At 45.7% G+C, this 26,218-nt stretch overlaps 1 protein-coding gene across 1 annotated transcript in view; it reads right to left on the bottom strand.

Annotated features, from left to right (window-relative positions):
- Positions 1–661: 661 nt before the first annotated feature.
- The window catches only part of saxo2 (stabilizer of axonemal microtubules 2), a gene marked incomplete at both ends in the record, with an annotated part of 44,797 nt that continues 19,240 nt past the window's right edge, over positions 662–26,218 (bottom strand). Inside the window, 5 exons of the mRNA XM_084308273.1 lie at positions 662–803; positions 18,886–19,007; positions 19,205–19,327; positions 20,902–21,126; positions 25,707–26,068. Coding sequence (XP_084164399.1) covers positions 662–803; positions 18,886–19,007; positions 19,205–19,327; positions 20,902–21,126; positions 25,707–26,068 — 974 coding nt within the window. The remainder of the gene's footprint in view (positions 804–18,885; positions 19,008–19,204; positions 19,328–20,901; positions 21,127–25,706; positions 26,069–26,218) is intronic.

Genomic DNA, 26,218 nt, shown 5'->3' with positions numbered 1-26,218 from the left:
TGGGTCTCAACGAATCCAAAATGTCAATGTGGTTAGAAGTGGTGGAGAGAATAAAAGCTAGCTTATAATGGTAGTGTCTGGTTAGGAGTGAGGGATAATGGAGGTACTATCCAAGGAGGGGTCCGGGAGGGGGGGGTTCGAGCTGGAGCATATGTGTGTAGGGTTTTAGATAATAGGTATTAGGGGTATATCCTGTATAAGGCATTGGTATAATTGGTAATTTCGTTGGATATACACTGTATACGGTAAAATATTATTATATACTTTTTTTTTTGTTTTCTGTTTCTGTACTTGCATGTCATTTTAGCCACCTTAATTCTTAGTTTCATTATGCATTATGTGTTGAGTACTGACTTTTAATAATTTTTGTTTTGCAACAATAAAAAAAACAAAAAAAAAAAAAATTAACACTCTTTAGACTGACTAATAGACTTGGCTACTAGGTTATTATTTGTGTAAGGATTCTTCTCTCCATCTCCACTCCTTGCAATTCCATTCGCAACAATGAATGTACTTGAGGCTACAAGTCGACTGACTTAGATGTGAAGGTGATGTGTGTGTATCGTAAGACAGACAGAGAAAGAAAGAAAGAGGGAGAAAGACAGCCAAGAGTGAGAGACAGAAAGACAAATAAACACAACAATAGACAGGGAGGCTGACTTTAATGAACTGCCAGGGTGTTCTGCACAGGGACCAAGGTGACCTCAGAGGACAGCTTCCTGTAGTATATGTGTCCTCGCTCGTCTCTGTCCTCAAACACAAAGCCTGGAGGGGAGTCGAACCTGGCGGGACAGACGCTGATCCTGCAGGAGATTGAAGATTCAAAACTTTATTGTCATTCTGAATGTATATTTAGTAAAAAAATCTCCACTTTTCCCACAAGATTCACACAGACCACATTATGTGAACACGACGAGATGGCTAACACAGCAGCGCCAATCACATGAAAACGTACGTTAATCACAAATACGCACCTGGCTCATCAATGGACATTTTAATGATTGGTGCTGCTGTGTTTGACATCCTGTTGCGTGCACAGAATGTGATCTGTGTGAATCTCATGGAGAAGTGGAGATATTCTACTAAATATATGTTCTCTGCCAGATCTTTCAAAGGAATTTGATAATATATGTGACCCGGCAGCTTGAAGCCTTTTTACAACGCATCACCGTTTCCGGGTTCCCGTTTTGGGCTCTGATTGGCCAGGTCATGTGACATGAGCGCCAATCGTTGGAAGGCAAGTTTCTACACTGGTTAAGCTTAGGCACTCTTCGAAGTTGGTTAAGGTTAGAGTTTGTCTTAGAGCGTGACGGCAAGTTCTTTCGCCGGTTAAGCTTAAGCACTAATTTCGAAGTTGGTTAAGATTAGAGTTTGTCTTAGAGCATGACGATAGAACGGCAGGTAGTTTGCAGGCTGTTCGACGCGGAAATGGGCAAACACGCTATTGGGCGCACATGTCACATGACCTGACCAATCAGAGCGCCGGAAACGCGGATGCGTTGTAAAAAGGCTACACGCGACCCGGCATTATCTAGGCCGCCATATCTCAATCGCAAGAGAATCAAAATTGCCAAAAACGTTGAATGATTCAGAAATAGGTCAAAATTTTGACATTGGCATTTTTGAGTGCTTTGAAATGTTCTTTATCTGTTTCCTTATTTGGAAAACTTGTAAATGTGTTAATTATTGTTAGATTGTCCGACAGTATTTCGAAAGAACTACATTTGTGTCGGAGGGGTGTGGTTAAATACTCAGGTCTCAAGTGTGGAGATGGAGGGGGACGCACAGAAATTTGAGAGCTGACCGCCAGTCGCAGCAATTAATTATTGGGTGAGTAAACACAGAGTTTTAATAGGGACTTTGTGTTTGTGCCTGTTTTAAGAGGAATGTATAAAAGTGTCATACTCCTTGCTGTTTTACAGGTGGCTGTCAGTCAGTGGACCCTGTCAGTAGCACTGCTGATGGGAGCTAACATTACACTAGTGCACCTTGAAGTATCCTTTTTCATTTATTACAGGATGAAAATAATGTCTTTGCTGAGACTTTAAGGCGTTGATGTCACAGGACCTCGCTGTCATAAAAGCCACAACCATCTGTTAGAGACACTTTGAGTTGTGGGGAACAGGAACTAACTTAGATTACAGATAAAAATCAAAAATCTACGACGGGGAATGCATCCAGGAACAGCCAGAGATCCTACTCATCGGAAATTCCATCACCAGGTTTTTGCAAATACCACACGGCATTACGTATTGTTTTTCCGGTTTAAAAGTTACTGACTTACTTGAGTGTACTCCCGAAATCATCGAGAGATATCCGTCCGCCCACACTGTTATCATTCATATCGGAGCAAATGACGTAATGGCTAGACAATCCGTTAAACTCCAATCTGACTTTGAATCACTAATACTCACTATTGAAAGCCTGGGTAAAATATGCATTGTGTCTGGCCCCATTCCATCCATAGGTCGTGGATCTGAGCGATTTAGCCGTCTGTTCTGGTTGCACAAATGGCTACAGACCCACTGTACTACTATAGGACTTTGCTATATAAATAACTTTGATCTGCTCTGGTCCAGGAAAGACCATTACAGACCCGATGGCATCCATCCAAACATATCAGGGGTAAATGTGCTAATACATAACGTCATACAAAGTATAGCATCACTGGCCTGACAACCAACCATATATAGCTCTGTAGACTATATACAGAAGCAGCCTAAACTACAAAAAAACACGTTGAGTGTCATCCCGATTCTGATCACCAAAAGACTAATCAATTACTCATTATCACGTCCCATATGTAAATCTAACCTTATCAATATCAGTGTTCAACCACAGACTATCTCACACCCCACTACAGAACCCGTACAGCTAAAACTAGCACTGTTCAACATTAGAGCGCTGAAACAAAAATCATTTCTGATAAATGAACTCATAGTAAAACATGGTGTACATTGTATGTTTTTAGTAGAGACATGGTTAGACAATATCACTGGAGTAGCAACACTGATTGAGACCTGCCCTTCCAATTTTAAATTCTATCAATCAAACAGACAGAGTGGGAGGGGAGGCGGAATAGCAGCAATCATCTCCACTCAATTTGTGTGCAATGATATTGACCTGGGAAAATTTTTATCATTTGAATACCTTGCTATTGTATTGAAAACAGAAATGCCAGTAATATGTGTGACATTGTATCGACCACCAAGGTACTCGCCACTCTTCATACAGGAATTTTCAGAACTCATATCGATCTGCATTACCAGGTATGATAGAATCATTCTTAATGGAGATCTAAACATTCATATCAACAAAAAGGATGACCCCAGGGGTTGTGAGTTTCTGAACCTACTGGACAGTTTTGGACTGATGCAACATGTTCACGAGGCCACCCACCAACATGGCAACACTCTGGACCTACTAATAACAACAGGGCTAAACATTGAGAATGTATCAGTAAAACAAATTCCAATTTCTGACCATTATTGTGTGTTGGTGGTACAAGCCTAATATTACATAAGACCAGAAGCGAATTCATAGTTCACAGAAGGCTTCTGGACGCTAGAGCTGAAGCAAAATTCTCTAGTATGATGAAATCATATGACCAATGCAGTGAATCCTCCATAAATCAGAAAGTGCAAAACTTCCACAGCACCTTGTCAACAGTGTTAGATACTGTTGCCCCTCTAAAGGTTAAAAAGGTAAAAACTGATAGAATCTCTCCATGGCTAAATAAAACCAATGTTAAAGATAACAAGAGAAAATGTAGGATAGCCGAGCGAAAATGGAGGAAACTCAAACTCACAGCTCACTTTAATTTATACAAAGACGCCATGGGCGCATACAATAAAGCAATACAACTTGCGAGAAAGGAATATTTTTCCAAAATGATCTCAGAAAATATGGGTAACTCCAGGGTACTTTTTTCCACCATTGACCGGCTGATTAACATACCACCCCCCCATATACCGCAGCAATCCGCCACAAAATGTGAAGAGTTCGCAGTTTTCTTTAATGAAAAAATATCATTGATTAGAGCAAGCATTACCGCTGATATAGATCTGGCTGTGAGTGAAAACCCACCTGAGATAACAATGGGGGAATTCACATGTATTACATTACCTGACCTCTGTAAGATTGTCTCTGAGTGTAATTCCGCCACCTCCTGCCTCGATCCTATACCAACAGCATTTCTCAAACGGGTGTTTGATAGTGTCTCAAATCATGTCCTTGAAATCATAAATATGTCTCTTCAAACAGGCACTTTTCCAGATGCATTTAAAACGGCTGTAGTAAAACCACTACTAAAGAAAACAAACTTAGATGTAAACGAACTAAAAAGCTATAGGCCAATATCGAACCTTCCATTTATCAGCAAGATATTAGAAAAGATAGTCTCAGTACAAATAAACTCCTTTCTCAAAGATAATAACATCATGGAGGAACTACAATCAGGCTTCAGAACAAATCACAGCACTGAAACTGCCCTTACCAAAATAGTTAGCGACCTCAGGCTAAACTCCGATGCTGGCAAAGTCTCAATTCTTGTCCTATTGGACCTTAGTGCAGCGTTCGATACGATTGACCATAATATCTTGATCAGTCGTCTTGAAAGACTGGTTGGCTTTTCCGATCATGTACTAAATTGGCTCATAACATACATTAAGGGGAGAAGGTTCTATGTTAAGCTTGGAGATAATGTATCCGAGGAATATGACAGCAATTTTGGAGTCGCACAAGGAAGCTGCCTTGGTCCATTACTCTTCTCACTATATATGCTGCCCCTCGGGGACATCATTCGAGACCACAATGTATGCTTCCATAGTTATGCTGATGATACACAACTATATATCTCCGCAGAACCAAATAACACTACAGCCATACAGTCCATTACAAATTGTCTGTTAGCAATAAACAAGTGGATGAACAATAACTTCCTAAAATTAAACGAAAGCAAGACCGAAATCCTATTGATCGGCCCAAAAGCGAAAAGGGAAGTGCTTTGTAAAAACCTGGGGAGTCTGTCATCCTATGTAAAGACTGAGGTTACAAGCCTAGGTGTCATCTTGGACTCAGACCTGACCTTTAAATCTCATATAAATAAGGCCATGAAAACGTCATTCTTCCACCTAAGAAACATAGCGAAAGTAAGACCTTTCGTAAATAAAAAGGATGCAGAGAAACTTATTCATGCTTTTGTATCAAGTCGGCTTGACTATTGTAATGCACTGTTCACTGGTCTTCCCAAAGCAACCATTGGGAAGCTTCAGCTTATCCAAAACTCTGCAGCTCGATTACTAACTCATACAAGGAGAAGAGAACATATCACTCCAGTCCTGGCCACTCTGCACTGGCTTCCAATAACTCATAGAATTGATTTTAAGGTCCTTTTCCTAACATATAAAGCTCTTAATGAGCAAGGCCCAAAATACATAGCAAATTCCCTAGTTAGTTATCTGCCCTCAAGAACGCTACGGTCATCCACTACAGGTTTACTAGACACGCCCAGAAACCAAAAAAGGATAGGAAGTATGGCATTTGCCAACTATGCCCCAAAACTATGGAACACACTACCAACACACATCAGAAACGCCAGCTCTATACAAATTTTTAAAGGAAAATTAAAAACGTACCTATACAGTCTAGCTTACAAATAGTTATGGCTTGGAAAAACCTGATGGATCCATGAGGCTAGGATAAGCCTTGTGGACCCAACTTTTTAGATGAAGGAACGGGTACATAGGAGACACGCCTCCAGTTTTTCAAAAGTTTTTGACACGCCTCAGCTTCTGAGCTGAAGGCGTGTTTTTGCGGACCTCCCAAACTTTCAAACTTTTTAGATGAAGGAATGGGTACAATAGGAGACACGCCTCCAGTTTTTTCAAAAGTTTTTGACACGCCTCAGCTTCTGAGCTGAAGGCGTGTTTTTGCGGACCTCCCAAACTTTCAAACTTTAGACTGTTTTCTTTATACGTTTTTCTTTTTCTTTCTTTCTACCACAATACACGGCCACTGATGGATCCATGGGACTTGGTAAAGCACTATGGACCCAACTATGACCACTGATAAAAACGTAACTACACTAGCGTTATAAGAGCTAAACATTGCTACCATACAAGTGCATTGGTTTAGTGCACTTCCGGTTGCCACTGAGCGGAAATGTTTGTGCGGACCTGTTCTCCCAAACTGGTAAGCAAATGACTGTTTTTACGTTATTTTCATTTTTACGTTACTATTATTATTATTATTATTATTATTATTTTTTCTTTTTTTTTTTTTTCTTTTTTTTTTTTTATCTTAACTGATCACTATGACTTTATTGCTTTTATCGTTATATATGCCTATAATTGTGTACAGCACTTTGAGCTACATGACATGTATGAAAGGTGCTTTATAAATACTTACTTACTTACTTACTTACTTACTTACTTACTTACTTTATTATGTTTTCTCAGGTCAGTTAAAAACAGGCCTGAGGTAAAATCCTTTGTTTAGCCAGGACAGTTTTCTGAGTAAGGTGTTGTGGGTCGGCCGGAGTCACCAGCGTTCGTTCCCCTGCCCTCTACCTCTACGGATGCGCAGCACGGGCAGCGGCGCACCGGCACGCAATCAGCGCAATCAGCCGCCCATCAGCAATCAGCCTTCCTCCCACCTCTCGCAGAGACAAATCGCATTTTCTCTCCCTCTCCCTAGGTCTCAAGGCCGTTCCTACCGCTGCCTCAAATTGCCTCCCTGAAGCCTGTCTTGATGTGTCGACTCTACTTTTTTCAAAGGAATCAACTCCCTACTCAAACCTACTCGATATGGATCTAATAAGCTGGTCATTTTCAGCCATTGATCGCATATTTTCTTCAAGGAAGCAGGATACGGCTGATCTGATCTACCCGCATGGAACATTTCAATTTGGATTTTCTATTGACAGTTGGGGAAAATAGAATGCCATATGTCTTTTTTCTCTTGAGATTGAGGATGTGGAGGATATCTATCTCCTCGCATTCATGCTGATCGGTTTGGGAGCGATCATCATCTGGGACTGGTTTTGTTAAAAAAAAAAATGGAAGGACGTAAATCATTTGGCGATGGCATTAGCCAGGATTGAAGTCTCCCACATTGAACTGTTTAAGACACTCGCTGCGTATCAGGCGGATGAACAACTGAGATCAAATGGAGATAGGACTGGTATGCGCCGTCCCATCCCCCAGCCCCTCCCCACCCCCCCACCACGCGGTCTCGTGCACTCCCATCCCCCCCCCCCCTCCCTCCGCATTATGGCGCTGCATTGTCGGCTGCCTTGTGTGCGGGGGAGATCCCCCAACCCTCCCATCCACCCCCCCCCCCCTCCAACAGCCCTCGCAACACCCCCACCCCCTCCCCCCTCCCTCCGCATAATGGCGCCACGCTGTCGGCTGCCACTCTGTTTGCGGCAGTGAATACGCATAAGTTTGTCTCAAGGCTAGTCCTGCATGCATCAACAAAGTGCATGTCAGTGATTTTATGTTATATTTCGTTATAGCTTACGCTCTGCGCTCTATGTGGAACATATCCCATAACAGCCTAATACTGAATACATTTCTCCACATGTACATGTACACACCCATCCGCCTGACCACACCCCCATCCGCTCATCTACATAAGCAGGGGTGTGGCCATACTAACAGATCCTTCCCTATTTTCACCACCGACAAGTGTCTGTATACACCACTTGAGTTTAGTGACCGAAATAGTTGTTGGAAAGGAGCTACGTTGAAGAGAAGGAGCTGCGTGGACATTATATCTTTGTTTTCTCTCTCACTATTTTCGAGGAAATACAGCGATAATGTCTTCGCCACCGGAGTGTCTAGAAGATGATGATGATTCTGACTTCCACCGGCGCTTCATATTAGGGGCTTGCGTCGCTGAGCAATCCCCGGCGGCATTATCTCCGGCTTTGCAGTTGGACACTTTGCTTGGGAGGTGCTCTGCCGTGTGAGGGCTGACGGCCTCTCTGGGGCGGGTGATGTTTTTGCAACGCGGGCGCCAGGTGTGTTGGTTGTGGGGGGAACAACTACACAGCTTACGAAGGTCCGGCTCCAGGCTGGTATCCTTTTTCGCTGCCACTTAGCGGCGTGGAAGGGGTTCTGGTTTGATGCCCACGTTAACATGAGCTCCTCATCGAGAGCTTTTTTTTCCTGGGACCGTGATTCCGAATCTGCGGTTCAATTCCCCGGGTCTCTGGACAAACGGACACCCACTGTCGCCGTGCTGGCCCCGTTTTTTAAAAAAAATTAAAAGCACCCGGTGCGAGGGAGGTGAGCTTGGTGTTTCATTATGAGAATATCTCCATGCTCAAGTTGGCTATAGTCTGCGAGGGACTTGTTGCCGGCAACGCTGTGTTTGGTAAACACCGGTCTGAAGAGGGACGTGTGTTGCCTTCTTTTTCCCTTCTCTCTTCGGATGAGAAGAGGAAAAGACAGCGGCTGTCTGAAGTGTTGGCCTGTATTGCTTTTCTCACGTTGTACAGTTTTCAGTGGTAGCCGCTTAGCTTGCTTCTGCGTTAGCTAGTGGTTAGCGATAGCCGGGTTGAGCTAACTGTTAGCCAGTTAGCTGTTTAGCTACGACGTTAGCTGCCCATTTTCGCTTGGCTGGGAACGTTAGCTTGATGCTATCAGTTAGCCTAGAGTTAGCTGTTAGCTTGTGCTACAACCATTGGCATTAGCCGTGAGAATGGCAGGCCCTGGCACTCTGACTACGACATCATATTTGACAGGTTTTTGTTGTATGATGAAAAGTTGTGTGTGTTCATGTAACGTTAGACAACGTGGCTGAGCCCACAACTGGCTGGGTTACCCTACAATACTGTGCATAGTGGCATGTGATCGAGGGATGAGTCCCTCTCTCAGCTTGTGATGACAATAACAAGTGGCAAGGTTTTTTCACACATAAGCAGGGCTGTGCCTGTTCAAACAAGGCCTTCGGCTGTGCTGGCGTGCATGATGTAAAGCTTACTCTACACATTGGCGTCGTATCAGGGGTAAGGTGGTGAGGGGTGTGTGTTGATTCACTATGTTTTTGGGGATACGGTGTAATCCCTCAGCTTCTTCTGGGCTTGTGCTCTTGCTTAGAGAGGCAATTTTTTCTGAAAATTGTTTGGTCGCTGTCATGTGGACTTAGCAAGGCCTGTGACCAGTACTTAATCAAGGACTTGTGTCTTCTCTCGTCATGAAAAACGGCGTTCATCTTACAGTGGTGAGAGTGTACTTTTGCCCTTTTTTTGTTGTGATGGAGGGTTGTGTGTATCTTTTCACGTTTAAGATCCACAACTGGGTTAGGTGTTGGCCTACAGAAGTTACATGTGTAAGCTCTTGTACCAGGGCCCTTGGCCCCTCTCTTGGTCTGTGTTTTTTCTTCCTTTAGGGTAAAGGTGTAAAAATTCAGGTGGCAGGTTTGCACATGAGCCTATGTGAAGCTGTTACCTTGAACAGGTATACATGCGCTTCATGTAGCACGCTATGACTGGTGTCGTGGCTCTGCTTTGTCATTGCATCGTATCAGGGGTGAGGGGTCATGAGGGGGTGAACTGATAAACCCTCCCTCCCCTTTTTTCTGATTGGTCAGGGGGTTGGACCTCCTGTCCTTCGGGCTTCTGGGTCAGCGCTTCACAGGGTAGGGAGAGGGGGGGGGGAGGGAGTTTTGGGTCTCGACGTGTACATAGTGCTGGCCCTGGGTGCTTCTGTGTCGAACCAAGCATGGGCTTGCACGCCTTGGTTGCTCATCATTGAAACAGCGTTTTTATGGGGCAACTAGGATGGAGTTTGTCTCTTCCGAGCGCCAGTGTACTAGGTTAGTCTCGATGAATTCTCGTTCATCTCTGGGGGGAGATAAGGGAATAGATCAAAGCATTGGCGGAGGGGTATCATGCTTTTGGGGTGGGCCACCGGGCGCGGTGCTTTTATAGTTCTGACCGTCTTGGTGGCGCCCTCTGTGATGTTTTAGATCGACACGCGTACCTGCCCCCCTCTTAGGACTGGGGATGGTGGAGTGATTAGGACACAGGACTGGTTCTGGTCGCGCCGGACCAGGTCAGTTAACCCGTTGTCCGCTGGGGCGCAGATCTGCTGTTCTGGTACCCTGAAGGACTTGTGCTTTTTCGGGGGGAAAATGCCGGGTTTGCCCGGGCGTTGCAGGGGTTGATGTTATGGAGGTGTTCGTGGTTATGTCACTGCGTATTATCCTTCACTATTGCTTGGTCCATATTGTGTTGTACCTTGCGCTGTGCTAAAGGAGCCTGGTCCTTCTCCATTCTTTTTTCGCCCCTCTCTTCTCCTGCTTGGCGGGGCTGGGAGGGGGCTGTCAAGGTGGTTCTTATACCCCTCTGGCATCCCTGTGTACATCCCTGTCTCGTCGACCTGTTGGCCTGGGTTAACCCCTTCTTGAGAAATGAAACACTTGTACTGCTGTATAGCCGGTGTATACCCGCAGTTGTGTTTTGGAGTTTTTTCTTGGGGGGGTTATAGTAACAAACGCCTCCTGTTAGGTGGTGGTTGGTTTCCAGGTGTGTTGGTAGCGGAGTCGACTCTCGGGTTAGGCCGGGCTTGACCCCGTCTGCCTGCGAGTGTGCCCCCGCACCCTTCATGACGTCTGCCAATCGTGTCAGCCTTCTCTGCCTCGGCCCCTCTAGAGGGTCAGGGTTTTTTTTGTGGAGGCTGCAACATGGTGCACAGCATACCGAACGCACCTTGCGCTGGGGTGCTGTTTCAGCAGACCCCTTAGGCGCCTGTCTAGTCCGCAGTGCTCCAGGCTCAGGTCGAGTCCTTTTGACCTGTTGCCTGGATTGAGGGATCAACGTCTTTGGGGGTTGTCTCCCCGGTGCGCTGCCTGGTCCCGCTGTGGGGGTGTAGCCCCTTGAGTGCTTCAGGGCGGCGTGCTGTAGGGGGGAAGGGCCTGCTCTTGGATGGGCCCTGTCCGATACGCTGGCGATGTGGGGGGTGGTGTCACTAGTGACCGCCTGGTGGGGTCTCGATGCTGCGGCGTCGTTGGCCTCACCAGGCCCCCTTTTTTCCGGGGGGTCCAGTCCCTTCCTGGGGCTGGGTCCTCCTTCGCGCTCCGCTGCTACGGCCTTGCCACGGGGTTGGGTTCTTGACCTTGACCCCGTGATATTAGAGGTTGTAACAGGAGTTTTTTTCTTCCCATTCATTCCCTAGTGGTATGTGGGTTGCGCGCCTGTGTAGTCGTGGGTTCTTCTGTGGGAAGGTAAGTCCCACGGTCTGCTCACCCTGTGCTAAACCCTCTTTGCACGGTCGGATCCGATTCCCTCCCGTCCTCCACTAGGGGGTCCGGGGGCTCGGGTCCTCCCCGGTTCTGATGGTTGTGGGGTGCCTCAGCGGGTACATTTGTCGAGCTTCCACTCTGCTCAGCTCCTGTGTTCCACATAGAGCGCAGAGCGTAAGCTATAACGAAATATAACATACGGTTATCCTATAACCATAGTTATATGAGTATAGCGAGCGCTCTGCGCTGGACTCACTGAGGACCCCGTGGTCTTCGCCTCCGGTGGTGAAAGACTTGGGAAGGAGCTGTTAGTATGGCCACACCCCTGCTTATGTAGAGGAGCGGATGGGGGTGTGGCCAGGCGGATGGGTGTGTACATGTACATGTGGAGAAATGTATTCAGTATTTAGGCTGTTATGGGATATGTTCCACATAGAGCGCAGAGCGCTCGCTATACTCATATAACTATGGTTATAGGATAACCGTATGTTCTGTGCCATTATTACTATCTAAAATGTAATAATTGTGGAATACTACTATAATGAGCTGTATGTGTATGAACCAAGCGTCCTATGATCTCACACTCTTAGGAGAAAAACAGAAAAAAGCATTTCATGTAAAAGTATTCTGTATTTTATAAATAAATAAATAATAAATAAATAAATAATAAATAATAAAGAAACCTGAAACTTGAACTTGAACACCTGCCGTTGATGAGGGACCTGCACTACAAGAACCAGCCAGACCTTCAACACGTTGCCAGAATGTAATTAGAACTAGGTACAAGGTGTAGAGATATATTGCTTGCTCTTCTTTCCCCATGTATTCCCGAGAAACTGTCTGACCTCGTTTTGTCTCCCCTCCCAGGATTCCAAGGACGCTCCCTTGTGTTTCACCACTCTGGCTCCTGTCACTCCCGCGGACGGACCCCCCAGTTATCACCTCTCGCTTGCCCCTCAGATATCCTCTGGACTGGACAATTTAGTTTACATCGCAACAACACCCCGCTTAGCCATTTACTTTGCAACACCGGTAAGTAAAACACATAGGTTAGATACACACTCCACAAACATTCCAAGGACGCACCATACACTTCCCGCAATTCCCCTCCCTACGTTATAATAAACGTGCCCACGGGCTTCTTACTTACAACTGTCTCAGAGTCACCTACTTGGGTCCCGTATCGTTCAGTGCAACATACAGTAAGGTATACAACCTAAAATAATGTCATTGAAGTTTATAAAGTTGTGTTGTACATTATTAGTACCACAAGAGGGAAACAGAGAGTAATATTCATCAGAGGAGGGACTTTGACTCCCATTGGCTAATAAGTGTGAAAAGGCACGCCCACGAGAAGTAGTTTGGCGAGTTTGAAGAGTTTAAAATGTGGAACACGGACAGAGAGAGGGGGTGTTATTGTGTGTGAGTTGGAGAACTTGACTGAACTGATGTGATCTTGTAATAAATTGAACGCACTGAGAAACAGATCCAATCTCCTATTTCTTCTCTACAAAACCTACTGTTTTTGGGTGGTTATCTATTGTTTGAAACCTCACCCTAACGTGAATATATTGGCCAAAATTGCTGAGACAATGAAGTAACTAGTTGGCTATTTTAACAAACTTTCTGTTGAATTATTATTCACTGATTTACAACCGCATAAGACTAGCGACAATAAGGCTGGCTACGCATTACGTTAGCTTCTAGCTAACAGCTTGATGCTGAAAGATACGACTGGTTTTCATTATGGTTATAACAGAAAGTACGTGAATTCCACCAAACGATTGCCGCCATGAACCACAACAAACACAACACAGAGGATCGATAAGACAGAGGCGATGAAGGCTGATAACGATCAACGACAGGCTGAAAAACTACTCGAACAGATGCTGACAAACATTAGGGAAGCCAGCGTGGAGATCACTTCAGCCAATCACAGCACCATATCAGAGGCCACAGCAGTTCTGTTTCATTAGGGGCTCTGCTTGGCATCACTACTGCACTATCTCGCGTACGTGCACGCGTACTGAATAAACCACAAATGTACCTCTAATACCAGTATTAGTCTGACCACACCCCTCATCAGCTTACCTTCATAAGCAGGTGTGTGGTCACCTGCTCTCCTCCTTCTCGCTTTCACCACAAGGAAGAAGTGCCTCGGTAGATCCCCACACTTGACACCATGATGGAAGAAAGGTTTAGGAGCAGCTTTGGGAAACAAGGATACGTTGACATCATATCTTTATTTTCTCTCTCACTATTTTCGAGAAAATACGGCGATATTGTCTTCGTACTGGAGTGTCTGGAAGATGATGATCATTCTAAAAACCCTCCACCGGTTTTCGTATTGGGAGCACGCCGCTGCATGCTTCTCAACTGCAGTTCCTTGCTGTGTTTGTTGGGGTGAAACCTGTCAGGCCACAGCTGAACTGTCGGACATGCCGCTGTTGTGAGAAGCGGTGCGTTCCAGGTTGGGTGAGTAGTGTTTGCTGGCGGGCTCCACTTGTCTGTTAGTGCTATGGGGGCTACTTGACAAAGTTTATGGAAACCGGCCCCAGACTAGGGTCCTTTGTTCAGCCACCTAGGCGACAGAAGGCCTTGGTCTGGAGACCATTATAGTTTTAACTAGTGGGCCGCGACCATTGACACTGGTGATCCCTGTGTGTTCTGGACGAGTGGATTCTCTCTGTCACCGTGTTAAGGCCCCATCTTTCATATCCAAATGAGAGTATTCCTTCACGAGGGGATATGTGCATGTAATGTGCGATAGCGGCAGATTCATGTTCAAAGTCAGCTACACAGGCCAGTTGGTACTGTGCTGATTCCGTCGGATGTGGTAATGTCACCGTTGTGAAGCGGTGTTGACATCTTGTTTTCTCTTTTCTCTTAAAAAGTGAGGAGAGGTTCAGAACGGCGGCCTGTCTGGGTGAGTGTTATGTCATTGTTTACATGTTCATAACTTACGGTTAGCCGGTCAGCTGTTAACTGCTGCGTTAGCCTGCTGGATCGCTGCATGGCCTGCTTAAGGCCTACTATTAGCCAGTCAGCTGTTAGCTGCGGGGCTAGCATGTCGTGGTCGCTAGGTAACGTTAGCTTGCTGCTATGGCCATGGCCTGGCGCGGGGTAGCTTAGCTTCTCGCGCGCCGCCGTGAGCTCGCTTCTGATCGCGTGCGTCGTTAGATCGGCGTCTCGCGAGCAGAAGCAATAGCACCCGAACGGTTGGAGCAGCCGTTAGCTTGATGCTATTCTGTTGAACGTGCTTTGATTTTAACATGTTTTACACTCTTGACCACGACGTCATCCTTGACAGGGGATGTTCGTCGACCCTGCCCTGAGCCTGGACGGGGATTGCGTCAACAAAGAGGACTGTAGCGACTGGTTGGAGCGGCGACGCTGCCCGGATCGAACAACACAGGACGGCTGTGTTCTACGGTGTCTTGTGACTGCACTTCGCTGATCTGCGTTCCGGGTAGGAACGGGGTTGACCAGACCTCATAACACGTCTTCTGGTTTTACTTTGCTAAATGTATTGTGAATAACGGTGTTTTTCCCAAAAACGTGTGTTGCTACAATGCATTTAGGATACGTTGCGGGTTATGTGTGAGCTGTTTTTGTCACTGGCAGTTAGCTTCTCCGTGCAAACGGGATGTAATGATCTGGTTGTTGTGTGAGTAACACGGCCGTGTACTCACAACTAAGGTAACTAACCTATGAAGCTATGCTTGGTGACAAGTGAGTAAAAGAATGTTCTTTCTCAGACTGTAATGACAATGAACAGTGTGTTCACACATTAACAGGTTTTCCTGTTTTAACTGGCCGTATTGAGGGTAAAATAGGAGGATTGTGTTTTCCCCCCCGGTTCCCTGGGGACTTTATCACCTCCTATCAGACATGTTGTGCATTAATTGTGTCTTTTGTGTGGTAGGGATACGATGTAACTCTTAGCTTGATTGCTGAGGTTGTGCTAAATCTGCTGGAGAAACTTATTTCCTAAGGGGAAATTGGTTTGGTTGCTGTCATGTGTGCTTAGCAAGGCCTGTGGTCGATACTAATCAAGAATGATGTATTCTCTCATTGTGAAAAAAAAAAAAAAACAGCGTTCCTCTGTTGAGTGTTTTTGCCATTTTTTGTAGGTGATGATGGGTTGTGTGTGTCATGTGACCTACAACTGGGTTGTACTGGCCACAGAAGCACATGTGTATGTTGGACCGGGGTTCTTAGAGCCCTCTCTATTCTGTGTTTTTCCTTAGTAAAAATCAGATAGCAGGTTAGCTCATGCGCTGTGTGGAGCTGTGAAACGCTTCATAGAGCTGACTATGACTGTGTCATATTCTCTTTTTGTCGTTACGTCGTATCATGGGTGTGGGGTCGTAAAGGGGTGAACTGGTAACCTTTCCTCTCCCCATTGTTCTGTCGGTCAGGGGTACACCCCCTGTACTTCAAGGTTCCCGTCACGTGGCGGTTCGGCACGTTACGGGGGGGGGGGGCGTGTGCACCGCAGGAATTCCCCCGCCATAGAGTACGTCACCGTGCGCGTCTCTGTTGGTAGGACTTCCGTGTGCTGTTCAGGTCCATGTGATGGATCTGTTTTCAGGGGGGGTGGTCAGGGCTCCTCCTCACCAAGCGCCTATTCAGGCCTTCTGTGAGTTCGGACTCCTTCTTCCATGTGAGGAAGCCTCCATCAGAGTACAGAGCCTTCCTCCTCAGATTGTCAAAGTGAGTGGAGCCTCTAGAAGGGTCCTTTTCTATTGTATGTATATTCGATTCAATTCGTTTATTGAGTGTGTATGGGTTCAGTGCCTCTTCCCCGGAGGCCCTAAAACCAGTTTTTTACATGGCTCAAGGTGCAATATATTCTTTTCAATCTGTACAGCTCGCGTGGGAAGTCTCTCTGGGGATCCCCGTCTCTTTCCTATGGGAGGGTGGTGGGATGTAAAAATGTGAACATTTTTTACCCCGGCTGTGTAGACTGGGATACATACTGTTGATGCTTCCTTCTTTCTATTCCAGAAGTGTTGGAGTTAGGGAGTGTCACACCCCTCTTGTCGTTCCCCTGGGCGCCTTGGGGATTCAATGACAGGTCTAAATAGCCTGTTCATTGATGGGGGTGTGTCCCGACGCACGTATAGTGCTAGCTCGCTGTAAACAGGCGATTGACTGGCACGCCTTGGTTGCTTGTGGTTGAAACAGCGTTTTTATAAAGCAACTGAGATGGGGGTTTTTCCTCTTCCGACGACCACATCCCATGACCTGGGTGGGTTGTCGACGGATTCTCGTTCATGTCTGGGGGATGATGACGGGATGGATCTGAACATATGTAGTGGGGTCTCACGCCCTTGGGGTGGGCCACCAGGCGCGGTTCGTCCGAACGTCTGGGTGGCGCCTTCTTTTCATGTTAAGATCAACACGCATATCTGCCCTTCTCCTGGAGTAGGCATGTCGGCGTGGTTAGGGCACGGGACTGGTTCTGGTCACGCTGGTCCAGATCAGTTGAACCCGTTGTCCGCCGGGGATGCAGATCTGCTGTTCTGGTACCCTGAGGGACTTGGGCTTTTTTCAGGGGGAAAAATGCCAGGTCGGTCTGGGTGTCACAGGGTTAAGCGCTATGGAGACCCTGGTTGGGTATGTTTTTACTCAGCACTGTCGTCATGGCTTACAGCCATGCCATTCTGTACGCGCTCGATCTCGTCGGATCTCGGCCGCTACACAGGTTGGTCCTGGTTAGTACTTGGTTGGGAGACCGCCGGGGAATACCAGGTACGGTGTGCTTAGGGGCTGGTTCTCCATTATTTTTCGCTCCTCTCTCACGCATGGCGAAGAGGGGCCTGTGGGGGTGGTTTTTTGACCTCCTCTGGTGACCCTGTGCTTCCCGTACCGCCAGGCCCGGTCCGAAGTGATGTTTGCGACCCGTAGGCCTGGGTTAACCCTTTTTTGGAAACTGAAACACTTGTACTGCGGTATAGCCGGTGTATACCCGCAGGTGTGTTTTGGAGTTTTTTCTTGAGGGGTTATAGGAACAACCACCGCATTGGGTAACACCGAGGTGGTTGATTCCCTGGTGTGTTGGAGCAGTGTCAACTCCCGGGTTCACCGTTTGAGGGTGCCCCTGCACGTTCATGACGTCTGCCAATCGTGTCAGCCTTCTCTGCCTCGACCCCTCTGGGTGGGGGTTTTTAAATGGAGGCTTGGTCATGCAACACCGCCAGCTTACGCTCCTTCCGCCGGGGCGGCTGTGTTCAGCTGTCCCCTCTGGCGCCTGTCTCGTCCGCAGTCTCCAGGCTAGGGTTAACAGCCTGTTGCCTGGTTTTTCCCCGGTGCGCTGCCTGCTTCCGTTGGTTAACCTTTTTTGTGTGCTTACGGCCATGCTGACTGTCTGTTCTGCAGGGTTAGTGTGCCAGGCGGTGTACTGTTGGGGGGACGGGGCCCGCTCGGTTTACGGCCATACCGACCTGAACACGCCCGATCTCGTCCGATCTCGGAAGCTAAGCAGGTTCTGGCCTGGTTAGTACTTGGATACCGCCTGGGATTACCAGGTGCAGTAACTGGGGGGCCTTTGTCCGGATACGCTGGCGATGTGGGGGGCGGGGCACTACGTGCCCACCTGGTGGGGTCTTGATGCTGGCATCATGGACTTCTCCGGGCCCCCATTCCAGGGAGTCCAGTCCTTTTGGTGGGTCTGGGTCTTCCTTCGCGCTCCGCTGCTACGGCCTTGCCACGGGGTTGGGTTTGCCCTTGACCCCGTGATTCTGGGGGCAGTAACGAGGTTGTTCCTCCGTTCGTTCCCGGGTGGCATGCGGGTTGTGCGTGTGTGTAGTCGTGGGGTCAAGCCACGGTCTGCTCACCCTGTGCGTTAAGTTGCTTGAGTGCCTCTTCGCACGGTCGGGTCCGTCGCCTTCCCGTGAAGCCTCTAATAGGGGGGATACCCTCCATTAGGGGGGGTCGGGGGGGCTCGGCCCTCCCTGTTCTGATGGTTTTGGGGGGCTGTCAGCGGGGTGTATTTGTCAGCCAGCGGCTCCGCTTGGCCTCCCTTTGTGCAGTAGTGATGCCAAGCAGAGCCCCTAATGAAACAGAACGTTAGGTTATGACTATAACCAAGTTCTGTTAATTAGGGGTGACGCTTGGCATCAGACGGCCGCTGCAGCCCTTGACCTCACCTTGTGGTGAAAGCTTGGGAAGGAGGAGAGCAGGTGACCACACACCTGCTTATGAAGGTAAGCTGATGAGGGGTGTGGTCAGACTAATACTGGTATTAGAGGTACATTTGTGGTTTATTCAGTACGCGTGCACGTACGCGAGATAGTGCAGTAGTGATGCCAAGCGTCACCCCTAATTAACAGAACTTGGTTATAGTCATAACCTAACGTTTGTAATGCAATGAGGTGGGGTTTGGAGCTAAACGCGCTTGGGAATTGCTAGGACGCCCCTCAAACCCATAAGTATTGGTCTGAGTGCATTCACTTTTTCACCATAAGGGATCTGAATAGGAACATTTTAGCAAAGCCATACCAGAACCAAAACTGGGACCAAAAGCATGGAACAGATGTGAAACTAAAGCCACAATGACCATGAACCACCATTGTTATATGATAATGATAATGATATACGCTGGTGTATGATGTAAAATTGTAGTAGGACCTCTTTGGGGTAAACTCTGTGCTGTACATGGTAGAGGTCTCCATGGGAACTTCACTTCTCATGAACTGGTTGGAGGGTTTGAAGCTCACACCTGGCCTAAGATCATGGACAGTAAAGTGGGTCTGGAGGAGAAGAGGAGAGAAGAGAAAGACAGAAGAGAAGTGGCCACTTGATTATGCTTTCACTTGACCATGATTTATTTTATACTATACAAGTCTGGAGAAACTCCCTTAAAAAACAAACAAAAAAACAGTACTTTCTCTTATTTCACCACAGCTTTTCTTTTGAGACTGTAATAAAGAATTGTTTGTATATTTGCCCTGAAGGTGGTGAGGTCATCGATCTTCCCGCTGGGCTTGTCTATCTGCTCATTCATCTTGATGATGGGCTGTCTGGCGTGAACTTCCCAGGGCTGGAAGTCCTCCCGCATGGTGGAACATTTCTAGAATCCCAGAGAGCAGTGTATAAGGGGAGGGGATAGTCCACTTTGGGTTCAATTCAATTGAAGTTCATGTTGACATTTTTATATTTTCACCACTACACTACCAACAGGTTAACCCTTTCACTGCAACAATACATAAGGTTAACCCTTTCACTGCCACATGACAAATGGTTAAACCTTTCACTACCACAATACATAAGGTTAACCCTTTCACTACCACACTACAGACGGTTAACCGTCTGTAGTGTGGTAGTGAAAGGTTAACCTTTTGTAGTGTGGTAGTGAAAGGGTTAAATGAACACTCCTAACATTTTGGGAAATGCTTCCACAGATCCAGACAAGACGATTGATACACGTTTCTTTTCTGTGTGTCCGTTTTGGAGTTGTTGGAAGTTGTTGAATTTCTTATATTTTTTGTACAGAGCTAGGTTAGCTAATCCCTACTGCTTCCAGTCTAGGCTAGGCTAGCATGCACCTGTGGGGGTGCTGCTGGACACAGAGCTTCTGAGGAAGTTGGAGTGTTCCTTTAAAGGATAACTCCACTATTTTGGGAAATTAGCTTATTTAACATCTTCCCTGGAGTTAGACAAGAAGATGCATACCTTTTTTGTCTCTGTGCGTGCATTTTAGCTTTGGGAATAGATGCTCCGTTAGCATAGCTTAGCTTCATCACTGGAAGTGAGGCAGGACAGTAGCCTTACAGTGCCTTACAGTGTATTGCAAGGTCTGACATTGACCAAACTTGATATGCATGACCTTGGTGGGCTCTAGGTCAACTCCTGAAAAGGGGGTCAATGTCAGACTTTGCAATCAAAAGTTAGGGGGCTAATAACCCTTGCCATAATTTCAGTGCGCCCCTAACTTTTGATTGCAAGGTCTGACATTGACCCCCTTTTCAGGAGTTGACCTAGAGCCCACCAAGGTCATGCATATCAAGTTTGGTCAATGTCAGACCTTGCAATACACTGTAAGGCACTGTAAGGCTACTGTCCTGCCTCACTTCCAGTGATGAAGCTAAGCTATGCTAACGGAGCATCTATTCCCAAAGCTAAAATGCACGCACAGAGACAAAAAAGGTATGCATCTTCTTGTCTAACTCCAGGGAAGATGTTAAATAAGCTAATTTCCCAAAATAGTGGAGTTATCCTTTAAATTAGCTGAATTTGAAGGCCCAATTTATCATTCAGACATTAAACAAAAAGATACATGTAACTTAACCACTGAACACTGATTGATACAAGAACTGACAGCGTTTTACAGCTAAATATACATGTATAAATAATAAACAAACAAACGTTTGAAATACGCCTATACACTACAAAATATGTTTAATGTATTTTATAACTTTAAAGGTTGTTTAAATTGGTAATTGCAGACACTTTCTTTGTGAATACATTTTCTATTTAACATTTCTAGAACATATGAATATGCACAAACATCTGCATTGATTTTAAATTTAGACACAATTCAGATTGGAATTTGGAGAAACAAGCTGTCCAGTTCAGTACAGTTTTCGCCATGAAGGATTATAACAGGTGTATATCCCTTGAACACCACAATGGCTCTGGTTGTACCTGTAAGGGTGCAGAGGACCTCTTGGCTGGTGCAGGGGGCCTGGCAGAGATGTGGGGTTGGATGCAGTGTTTGATGTAAGCAGCTGCAGAGGTGGTGCTCAGGTCCATCTGCTCCGTAGGACCAACATATTCTTCCCTCTTTTGGAGCTGAGGCAGGCAGATGGGCCAAACCTTAAACTTCTCCTTGTTCTCTGTGCTGCCTTGGAACGGCACATCAAAGGAAGACTGGAGGATAGAACGCAATGTTATTCTAGGATAACATATTATTTTCATAGGATATTAAGTTGGGATATAGCATAGTGTACCAAAGCAGCGTGCCCACCAGCACCTAAGCCCCTGTAACTCATTCAAGTTCAAGTTCTTTATTTGTCAAATACACAACAATACAGGGGGCATTGAAGGTAATGAAATGATTGTGTTTCGAGCTTAGACTCAACAGTGCACAATTAAGAAACATCAATGAATACAAGAATGGTAACAATGGGTAATAGTAGTAACATCAAATAAAATATAAAATGAGGTAAGATAAAATAGTCAATTATTCACAAAGTGTCTTGTGTATGCCAGGAGTTAATGGCCTCTCCATGGAGCAGTCAGTACTGTGGCTGTGTAATAGTGTGTCTGTGTTTGTGGAGTAGTCAGTATAGAGTGTGGTGGAGTAGTCATTATAGAGTGTGGTGGAGTAGTCATTATAGAGTGTGGTGGAGTAGTCATTATAGAGTGGTGGAGTAGTCATTATAGAGTGTGGTGGAGTAGTCGTTATATAGTGGTGGAGTAGTCATTATAGAGTGTGGTGGAGTAGTCATTATAGAGTGTGGTGGAGTAGTCATTATAGAGTGGTGGAGTAGTCATTATAGAGTGGTGGAGTAGTCATTATAGAGAGTGGTGGAGTATCGTTATATAGTGGTGGAGTAGTCATTATAGAGTGTGGTGGAGTAGTCATTATAGAGTGGTGGAGTATCGTTATATAGTGGTGGAGTAGTCATAATAGAGTGTGGTGGAGTAGTCATTATAGAGAGTGGTGGAGTATCGTTATATAGTGGTGGAGTAGTCATTATAGAGTGTGGTGGAGTATCGTTATATAGTGGTGGAGTAGTCATAATAGAGTGTGGTGGAGTAGTCATTATAGAGTGGTGGAGTAGTCATTATAGAGTGGTGGAGTAGTCATTATAGAGTGGTGGAGTAGTCATTATAGAGTGGTGGAGTAGTCATTATAGAGTGGTGGAGTAGTCATTATAGAGAGTGGTGGAGTATCGTTATATAGTGGTGGAGTAGTCATTATAGAGTGTGGTGGAGTATCGTTATATAGTGGTGGAGTAGTCATTATATAGTGTGGTGGAGTAGTCATAGAGTGTGGTGGAGTAGCCATTATAGAGTGTGGTGGAGTAGTCATTATAGAGAGTGGTGGAGTATCGTTATATAGTGGTGGAGTAGTCATTATAGAGTGTGGTGGAGTAGTCATAGAGTGTGGTGGAGTAGCCATTATAGAGTGTGGTGGGGTAGTCGTTACAGAGTGTGGTGGGGTAGTCGTTACAGAGTGTGGTGGGGTAGTCATTATAGAGTGTGGTGGAGTAGTCGTTACAGAGTGTGGTGGAGTATCGTTATATAGTGGTGGAGTAGTCATTATAGAGTGTGGTGGAGTATCGTTATATAGTGGTGGAGTAGTCATAATAGAGTGTGGTGGAGTAGTCATTATAGAGTGGTGGAGTAGTCATTATAGAGTGGTGGAGTAGTCATTATAGAGTGGTGGAGTAGTCATTATAGAGTGGTGGAGTAGTCATTATAGAGTGGTGGAGTAGTCATTATAGAGAGTGGTGGAGTATCGTTATATAGTGGTGGAGTAGTCATTATAGAGTGTGGTGGAGTATCGTTATATAGTGGTGGAGTAGTCATTATATAGTGTGGTGGAGTAGTCATAGAGTGTGGTGGAGTAGCCATTATAGAGTGTGGTGGAGTAGTCATTATAGAGAGTGGTGGAGTATCGTTATATAGTGGTGGAGTAGTCATTATAGAGTGTGGTGGAGTAGTCATAGAGTGTGGTGGAGTAGCCATTATAGAGTGTGGTGGGGTAGTCGTTACAGAGTGTGGTGGGGTAGTCGTTACAGAGTGTGGTGGGGTAGTCATTATAGAGTGTGGTGGAGTAGTCGTTACAGAGTGTGGTGGGGTAGTCATTATAGAGTGGTGGTGGAGTAGTCGTTATATAGTGGTGGAGTAGTCATTATAGAGTGTGGTGGAGTAGTCGTACAAAGTGTGGTGGAGTAGTCATTATAGAGTGTGGTGTAGTAGTCATACAAAGTGTGGTGGAGTAGTCATTATAGAGTATGGTGGAGTAGCCATTATAGAGTGGTGGAGTAGTCATTATAGAGTGTGGTGGAGTAGCCATTATAGAGTGGTGGAGTAGTCATTATAGAGTGTGGTGGAGTAGCCATTATAGAGTGGTGGAGTAGTCATTATAGAGTGTGGTGGAGTAGTCATTATAGAGTGGTGGAGTAGTCATTATAGAGTGTGGTGGAGTAGTCATTATAGAGTGTGGTGGAGTAGTCGTTACAGAGTGGTGGAGTAGTCGTTATAGAGTGTGGTGGAGTAGTCGTTACAGAGTGTGGTGGGGTAGTCATACAAAGTGTGGTGGAGTAGTCGTTACAGAGTGGTGGAATAGTCATTATAGAGTGGTGGAGTAGTCGTTACAGAGTGGTGTAGTAGCCGTTGACAAATGTGGTTATTTTTTACCCTTACCATAGAAAGTGTTACATAGTTCCTGTGTAAAAGTCGTGCCCACTTTTTGAGACAGGAACTGTTCCATTTTCATTCCATTTGCACATCTTTTTACTCATTGAACGCCAAAAACGAGTATTCTCGTTTTTCAAAGCAAACCGCTGGCTGCCAAAAACGTAAATAGCCTTTTTTTTTCTTTTTTTTTTTATTATAAACAGTCCGCCGGACCTTCTTGTGTGAGCTCTGTCTGAATTGGAATTGAAATGACGATTGAATCCCGATAGGTGGCAGTATCGCCTACCTTTTGAACTGAGCTAGTTTACTGTGGGGAAGAGGGTTGCTCACTCACTGCTGGCTACCACTAGCATGCGGACTGTCTATGCAATGGCAAGCAAACTATTGGAGATTATTATGAAAAGGACAAAAATGATCACACTTATGGATGATAAGGTGCGTTTTCACCAGACTACATTGGACTGAAGCACTTCTGGTAAATCAGAAAAATACTATAGTCAAACCGGCTGAGCATGTAACATCTGTTCACTGCTCCGCGGTAGTCGCCGACACTAGAAGTGAGAGCACTCCAGACTAGAGCCAACTAACATTCGGCAATGGCGATCGCCCTAGTCGAGCGAACTATTGGAGACAAACGGTGACGATCCATCCATAGCATAAGGTGCGTTTTCACCAGACTATGTTGGATTCTAGTATTTTCAAATAGGCTGTTTGGATGTAACGATAACATTATCTGTTGGGCGCTGCCAGGGCCAACTAACGTTATTTATTGTTCTGACCCAAGACAATTCGGAGCAAGAGTGGACAGGGTTTTGGTGGACCTGCTGACAAAGGTAATGTCTATTTTACCAAACCCCATCATAAAACATGCCTTTGTAATGATCCCAGAAAACGATTCCGCAAAGGGACCCCCCCCCCCCATGGTTTGAGAATCATTCTACTATGGTCATGTTACCTTTGACCTGGAAATAATATAGGTGGCAGGCGAGCAACCCGCATGAAATGTGCATACCGTAAATCCTCTAATAGTGGAGGGTACTCGAATAAAGGATGGGCCTCTTATATAAGCTGGGGGTTTGATACATGCAGACAAATACAGGCCGGCTTCCAATACAAGGTCGGAAAAAAAAGTTAAATTTTTATTTTTCGTGCCGTGATATAGAATGAGATAAACTCTTGCCAATGCAAATTAAGTGCTGCCTCTCTCTACACTGACTATATTAACATTTCCCTCTCGTTGGCGTTAGCTTTAGCGTTAGCTAACGATGTCAGATCTGTGGTGTCGGCTGGATGACGTTTGGCTTCGTTTGCAAACGTTAACGTTTGCTATCTATATGGCGTTGGCAGGCGGGGCTGGTGTTGTCCAGTTGACATTACAGATCATGATGGCTATGATAGCGTTAGCTAAAGCTACTGCATGTTACTGTATCAATGCAATTCGATTCGACTGAGGTAGTCGAGAAGGTACCACATGCTAAATCATCCCCGGACCCCGCAACCTATAGACAGTTCCAACTTCAGTGTGTGAATTACGTTAATCCACCACAGTTTCACCCTGACAAAGCAAATACTCATGTGATCTGTATATGTTTATGTCTAAATAACATCAATCAATCAATCAATCAATCACAATTACAATTGGCCAGTTTGTGAAATTAAGGCCTGCCTCTTATATAAGCCTCTCTCTAATAAAGGCCTGGTGCTCTTTGCAGCTGAGGTAAATACAAGACCCGTCCTATATTTGAGGATTAACGGTATACGCACAAAACACGTCATAACTCGCGTTCCAGGAAACGGAACTGGATTATTTTGAAACAGGACGATTTTTAGCATGGGATAGCGCAGGAACGAAGGTATGTAGAACTAAGCGTTTTTTTCCCTGTTGGAGTATACATATGTCCTTTAAAATGAGCCATACTATTGTCTCCATAGCTATAATATAGAATATATGATGGGTCTGCAAACATCGTGAAAATGGTAAAAAAAAACACTGCTGCCAGGGAGTACAGATGGAAAAACAGCATGGCAGTCAAAGAGTTAATATGTTATCTTCCCTTGTTTAGTATCTTTGACAGTACCTTATCAGGACTTGGCTTGCAACTTGGGGCCAGCTTTCCTGGCACGCCTCTGAAGTCTTGTCGGTTTGTGGTGATGTCCTGGAGCGGTTGGCTGCTGGGCCTGTATGTGTCTGGCGGTCTGACGTAGCGAGCCTCCATTGGGTGGGGTACGAATGACAGCTGGTGGGATGTCTCTGTGTGGAAGGGAACGTCGGAGAGCGTTGCCACATTGCAGGGCTTGAAGCTCTTCCTGGGGGCCAGAGCTCTGGCGACAAAGTCATCCTGGAAGGTGGTGGAACCTCCAAACTTGGTGGAGGGAGGCTGGAATTTCTGCTCAGGCTTGGTCTGTTCCCGCTTGTAGATTTCCCACGGTTTGAAGTCGTCTACGAGACATACGCCCATATTAGAATTAGAAGTAATTTCACACATGGACACAAAAAATACTGTAAGATATCTCCAAGGATATCCACCATTTAAAATAGTTTTACAAAATAACTGATGAAAATAAAACTAATTTCATAATTTTATTTAAT

Source organism: Notolepis coatsorum, assembly GCF_963971535.1.
Source record: "Notolepis coatsorum genome assembly, chromosome: 2".
In the NCBI taxonomy this organism is placed as follows: domain Eukaryota; kingdom Metazoa; phylum Chordata; class Actinopteri; order Aulopiformes; family Paralepididae; genus Notolepis; species Notolepis coatsorum.
The sequence above is the reverse complement of the archived record's forward strand: the minus strand, read 5'-3'. Positions and strand labels throughout refer to the sequence as shown.